At 37.3% G+C, this 6,736-nt stretch overlaps 1 protein-coding gene across 4 annotated transcripts in view; it reads left to right on the top strand.

Annotated features, from left to right (window-relative positions):
• The window catches only part of LOC130910504 (adenylyl cyclase-associated protein 1-like), a 14,634-nt gene continuing 7,898 nt past the window's right edge, over positions 1-6,736 (top strand). The window contains exons 1-5 of one of the 4 annotated variants that reach the window (XM_057827874.1): positions 630-1,156; positions 1,224-1,277; positions 5,060-5,170; positions 5,256-5,356; positions 5,423-5,500. In XM_057827874.1, the coding sequence (XP_057683857.1) occupies positions 1,096-1,156; positions 1,224-1,277; positions 5,060-5,170; positions 5,256-5,356; positions 5,423-5,500 (405 nt within the window). In that variant the 5' untranslated portion in view covers positions 630-1,095. Of the gene's footprint in view, positions 167-202; positions 523-629; positions 1,157-1,223; positions 1,278-5,059; positions 5,171-5,255; positions 5,357-5,422; positions 5,501-6,736 lie in introns of those variants that run through there. The other 3 variants (XM_057827876.1, XM_057827877.1, XM_057827875.1) reach the window with 3 other exon arrangements.

The raw sequence follows: 6,736 nt of genomic DNA, 5'->3' as shown, positions 1-6,736 counted from the left end.
CCCACGCCTTATATGGCAAAGGAATGGGTTCCGCGGACAAGGGCGGAAACGCGGCGCGGTGACAGCTGGGTAAGTTCATCCAGGAAGAAAAGACTCGAGCTCGGTCCTCCTCGCAAACCGACGTCCAAATCAGAAGACCAAGTCGCCACGTGACCCGCTTTAGTAGGTAAACACGTGTGTGTTGCTTTTGTGACGTGATTTGGTTTGTTTTTAAACGCAATTTGAACGCAACGGCGCCGCCTCATCATCACCATTGCAATCAGTGTACTCGCCAACACACCCGGCTGGCTAGCCGAGGTGGCTAACGCTACCGCAGCGCTATTCTAGCACCAATTCCTCCCATTTATTTTAAACTAATATTGCAAGTCAAAGTGAGGTTTTAGTCAAGTATGCGTGTTTTATACGCAAAAGCTATCGGGACGGAATCGTACTAACAAGGAGGGCGTGTTAAGCGACAAAACCAGGAAATGCCGAATTCGGACGAACGCTACAAAAGGGAAGGAGACGACTGCCAGGCATTATGTAAGCGTTTGAAGGTTTTTTGCTCGGAAATGTGTCAAAACCGCATTTAAAAACTGTGGTTACTGTTTTTATCGCCATGTTCTTTTGCTAAAACTCGTTCTCCGCGTTGGTTATGTCGAAACATTAATATTCGAGGCAACGTGAACGTCACTTGCGTGTTCTTGTCTTCACGATTGAATGCTTCATTAGTCGTCTAAATCGACGCCGTATAAATAACTTGCTTTATTGTATTCACTAAAGTCAAAGTGTCTGATTTGTTTTTTGTCCCGTTGGAATTGTGGGATTATTTGACGTTTTTGCCTCGTTTTCAACAAACGCGCACGTCATTATGAAAAAAATAAAAGATGTCAAAGAAACTGTGTTTGCTAACGTCATGTACTTGAAAGATATTTTTATTATTTTGTCGTTCGTCAAGCAAACGAAGACCCCCGCTTAGTTTATATTTGTCCAGTTAAGGTTTGTGCTGTTTTCAACGCGTTTCAAAAGAGCAGAACTCGTTTTGCTAACGTCAACACTACCCGTTCTTTCCAGATTTTAGCGTTCTAGCGTCTCATCATATCTTAAAAAAATATTATGCTGAAATTTTATTTAACTAAAGCTTCCACGATGGTGCGAAGCGTGACCCACGGCAAAGGTGAGCTCCGAATATCCCGTTTCTTGACGGCAAGCGGAACGCCCCAGCTAACGTGAACGTCTCACAGGTTTTCTTCCTGCTGCGTGGTGGTGCGCTTTGACTTCAAACATCTCCAACTCATGTACGTAGGTCGGCAATGTACAGACGAGACGGTGATTTAGGTATTTTCGATGAATTAATGCCCCAGGGAAAGCGATTTTTCATGTTCAAAGTCTGTTTTGAGTTACGAGTGTGGGCGTGGAAGCGGTTAAAACTCGTATGTCAAGGCGCCATTCGCTCTACAAGACAATTTAGGTCGTGGGTATTAGTGGCGAGTGTCCTTGGATAATCTAATTCTACCTCAGAGGTCGGCTCACAAATGAGTTTGGAGCGGCGCTGCAAATGGGGTGAAGGTGAAGTGTTGTGAAATTGAGTCTCACCCATTTTTTTTCTCACAAGTTCCTGTGTTTACTGTAATCTTTGGACTATAAGGCGCACCTGACTCTCTTAAACTATTCATATATATGGCGGAAAACACAGACAAGACTGAAAAAGCAGTTTCTGCTTTTGCAGTCTTTAAAAGAAACTGCTGTATTTTAAGCCAAAACAACTGTTGTTTGATAGAACAATGTCTATTTGCTGCCATAGCAGAATCATGGCGCATTAAGCCCCCAAACTATTTTTAATTTCCCCGTTCTACCCTGAAAACCCCCGTTTACAGACTTCGCGCAACCACTTTTGTTTCAACCCAGCAATAAAACTATGGTAATTAATATTTATTTTTCAAAATGTCTGTTAGCTTAGAATCATTAGTTGATGTCTAATATTTCGTTTAAAAAAAAAAAAAAAAAACGACTTTAAAAAAAAATATTCACTCGTGTGTTTTAAACTTTTAAACTAATTACGTTGCAATGCAAAAAATGGTGTCTGTAAAACAGTCACGGATATTTACCTTATTATAACTATTGCTTAATTGTTTTTTTTTTTTTTTGTCGGATTTTTCCGATATGTTAGATGATAAATAATCCACCCAAACAAAAAAAATTGGAAAAAAACGTTTAAAAAGGTAAATATATGAAAAAGAAAATCTCAACCACTCCTTGATGTCTGCGATTTCTGCAACGCGGCCCTTGTTATATTACCATGTTTCACCCATAAAATCCCCCCAAACTTCAGCTGTGGCCATTCACGTGTGTCTTGACACTCAGTGATACATGCTACATGGAGTTTTTGGATCAAAACAAGGTAAGTTCGCGATAATATCTCATTAAAGTCATGGCGTCTGTAATTGTGCTCTCGCGTGATCTCACCTCCAGATAGGGTTTTGCTGTTTAAATTTTTCATTTTATTTTTCTAAATGCCCTCCTGCTCAAAATGTTTCTTCCCCCAGAAAACTGATACTTTAAGCTTTCCAATAATGTATCACACGTAGATATCGGACAATTTTGAAAGTTGGCTAAATTGGGGGTCTCAGAGCGGAACTTCAAGTCACCTGAGTGTTTTCCGCCATATACACACAAGCCACACTGGACTGTATACTGCAGAGATATTCACACCCTGTTGTAATTTTTACCCTTTTTAATAAAAAAAAAAAAAAAAGTGTTTTATTATTATTTTTATTTTTTATTAAGTCTATCGATACTAAAAAAAAAAAAAGCCCAATCATGTGGCTCTTAAAACTAAATTCCAATGAATTAAAAACTATAATTTTGTTCTTCATCTGGCCAAGAAACCTCCCACCAATGAGTATAGAAATGGATTGGACATCTAGTGCCGTCAATGGCAGTCTAACAAAATGCAGTCAATCAAGAAAAATGCAAAAATCTTAATTTTGCTACTTCGATGATTTGTTTAGAGTGGTGTTGTAATGGTTAGTTTTGAAAGTGTCTGCATTTCGTTTTATTGATTTGCGTGGATACATTACCCTCTAGTGGCAAAAGTGATTATGACACAAGTTTTTGTTTGAGCTAATATGATTGTTATGCATTCGGAATTTAGTTTGGAGGTATATTTGGAATTTTATTTTTTTGTGGGAATATGAAGATTCGTTAAGCGCATTGTAAAAAAAAAAAAAAAACAAACAAACAAAAAAAGCATTTAAGCTAGCGCATTAGAGAGTACTGCAGTAGTGGTGCCCTGTGGTCATGCAAAAACAAATATGAGTTGATACTTTGAAATTAAGTATTGTATCTGGATAGAATGTTTCAGTATCACTGCTTTTTGATACTTAAGGACAGCACCACTAAAATTAGTGTTGTACTGATACCAATTCTGGGCGGTATCGGCTGATGTCAATACTGACACTTTTTTTTTTTTTTTTAATTATATATGCTATTGTTACTTTTAATACTGAATTACTGCATCCTCCCTTGAATATAAAGTGTTCTCATGGCTTGGACAGACACGACCTAACTCATTGACTGCAATTGACGACGCTAGACGTCATCTCACAATCACAAAATATGTAAAGATGTTCTTATTTTTCTAAATGTTTAAACTCTGACTCGCTAGACATAAAAACCAATAGACAATTCTATTTTTTTGGCCCGTTGAATTTTACACCTGTGTTATAGATTTAAAAAAAAAAAAAAAAAAAAAAAAAAAGTCTAACAAATCTCTATGAAGGCTTATGCAATTTGTGTACTTGGATAAGAACACAGGAATGTGAGTAGTGGCGAGCAAGTCCAGACATGAAACAAAAGCACGGTCGTGACATTCTCTCTTGGGTTTTCCAAAACTACACTAAAATGTTCAAATTTCTTCTCAGACGTAGCGATTACCATTTATTTCTGGATTACGAAAACATGATCAACAGGTTTGTTACATACCGACAACAACAAACAATGTATGCATTATGCATGCATGTATGTACTCTACGAGACTGGTTGACCTACCCAAGATGGCCGCCAACCACTGTTAAAAAGTAAACATATCTCAAAAACGTCACTTCATCACTCGACACACACTTCAAAGTAGGGCTGCAGCTATTATTTTAGTAATCGATGAACTAGTTCGAATAATCGAGTAATCTGATAAGGAACATAAAAAATTAAAAATACCTGAGCTGAGCCTCAATCGGTATAAAAAAATAAGGCTCAACAAAATGACGAATAATTGGCTAATTTACATGGCAAAAGTACGCTAGCTTAAATGCTATAAAATGCTAACGTTTTTTTTTTTTTTTTTAAACAATGCTCTTAAATGGTTCAAATACATATTCCCACAAAAAAAACCCGACAAAATATACCTATAAACTAAATTACGAATGCATAAGAAAAAAATAGCTCAAACAAAACTGTTGGTCTTAACCGGGAGCAGCTGAATTCAGCTATGTGAAATGAGTTGTCATATTCACCGTTGCCACTAGAGGGCAGTGTATCCATCCAAATCAATAAAACTTAATGCAATCACTTTCAAAACATGCCATGACAACGTCACTTAAAATGAATACTCGAAGCGGCAAAATTGAAGTCGAATCTTTTTTTCTAATCGAATTACTCGAGTTAATTGATTCATCATTGCAGCACTACTTCATAGGCTCGGCGCACCTTGTGACATCACAACTGTTAACTCATTGGCTGGCATTGGTTATAAGGACTATTTACTATTTTTTATTATTAATACAAGAAATTTTGCTTTTTTTTTTTTAAATGGCCTTCAAAGAACATCACTTTATGGCAGCTATACCAGTTGAAATGATTAATTTCTGTCGCTGTCAATAGCAGTGAATGAGTTAAGAGGATTTGGACCATTTTTAGGTCAACAATGTATTAACGATCAGAAAAGTTGATGACGTCACCTGATGTTTCCATTTTCAATGCACAAAGCTCTTTTAGAAGGTTGTAAGCAAGGGCTCATAACTCCATACATGTGTCAGCTCATCCCAATTGGCCTTTGCTAATCTTATCCCGTAATCCCGCGCAGGTATGGCAGAGCTGGCGAATCTGGTGCAGCGGCTGGAGTTGGCCGTCGGCCGTCTGGAAGCCATGTCTGGACCCGTCGGTGCTTGTAACCAAGCGCCTGTCGCCACCGGAGGTCAATAATGATATGTATTAGGAAGAATAACTTTTTTTTTTTACTTTGTCACTAACGTTCTTCTTTTTTGTTGTTGTTCTCGCAGCCGTGTCAGCTTACGTAGAGGCCTTTGACGGGATCGTCAATGGACCTTTGACGGAATACTACAACATCAGCAAGAAGATAGGGGGCGATGTACAGAAACACGTAAGTCACTATGGGTCGACGTTGGCGTTTTTGGAACTCATCAGTCTGTTGTGGTGGTCCTCGCAGGCAGACATGATGAAGGAAGCCTTCGCCAAACAGAGACAAGTCCTTCTCATGGCCTCTGGCGCACAGAAGCCCTCAGATGTATGTGCTTCCTTTTTTTTCCAGTTACAAATGATTGTTTTTAAGTTTACTGCTATCCAAATACTTTAGCACTTTAGCGATGAGTGGACTAGTTGGCTCATGTACAAATCACGTGTTACTGAGTGTTGGTATGTGCTGAGAAACGTTGAATTATCAATAATATGGAAATAGTAGGTACCGTTTTCTAAAACAAAAGCTTTTTTCTGTTTTGATTAGAAATGTTTTTACCTATTTAGATTTAATAACAATCAATTTTAAAGAATATTGTTTTTTTATATAAATAAAAATAAAGGCAAATATTTCGTTGCCTTTGTTTTTGATTGAACATATCACACAAAGCAGAATAGTTTAAAACAATTTTTGAAACAAATTTATCAAAGAGTAATTAGGTTTAAATTGTAAAGTTTTTTTTTTTTTTTTAATCAAATAGTTGTTTTTAGAAGTTTAATGAATACAATTTGAAAGTTATAAGGAGAATGTTTTCTATTTTACAAATTTAATTTTGAGCCTTTTTCCCCCAATTTAAACAAAAAATTTGCAGTGATTCCTCGCTACTTCGCGCTTCAAACTTCACGCCCTCAGTCCATCGCGGATTTTTTTTTTTCATTTAAAAAAATAAACAAATACAGTTGAGCTCTCCCGATCCGATCACGTAGTCTCCCTGGAATTGCTTTTCAAAGTTAGCGATGATTGAATGATGTTAAGGTTTAATCTTGCCAGAGACGCTTGGAAGTCGAAACTTCAAAGCGCCGCATGCGTCAATCATAGTTCAGCTTGCTAAACAGTTGCTGTGGCAACTCGGTTTGTGTAAGTAAGCAGCTGGAATGGATTTGAGTGAACTCAACTCAATGAAGCATTTAATAAAGACAAGCATTTTTCTATTCTTGTTTAGAAATACTTCAGTGGGACAGTAACATGGTTAAAACTTGTCATAATTATTCCATTTGAAGTGCTTAAAAACCATATATACAGTGGTACCTCTACATACGAAGTTAATTCGTTCCAGGACCTTGTTTTTAAGTCCAACAGTCTTGCGGGAAAACAAACTGCGGCGCTGTAGATCGTCGTATTTAGATTATATAATCGGATGTAGAAACAAATGGCGAGTGAAATTTTATGTCGGATGTCGAAAAGATCGTATGTCGAGGTACAACTGTATACATAATAAGTTTTTGTATTTATACTTTGGGAGGAAAAACGTGAAAAAAAAGTCTCATATGTATCTCTTTCCAATGC

This window comes from Corythoichthys intestinalis, chromosome 22 (assembly GCF_030265065.1).
Source record: "Corythoichthys intestinalis isolate RoL2023-P3 chromosome 22, ASM3026506v1, whole genome shotgun sequence".
Classification (NCBI taxonomy): domain Eukaryota; kingdom Metazoa; phylum Chordata; class Actinopteri; order Syngnathiformes; family Syngnathidae; genus Corythoichthys; species Corythoichthys intestinalis.
Note: the sequence above shows the minus strand (reverse complement) of the source record. Positions and strands in the feature narration are given on the sequence as shown.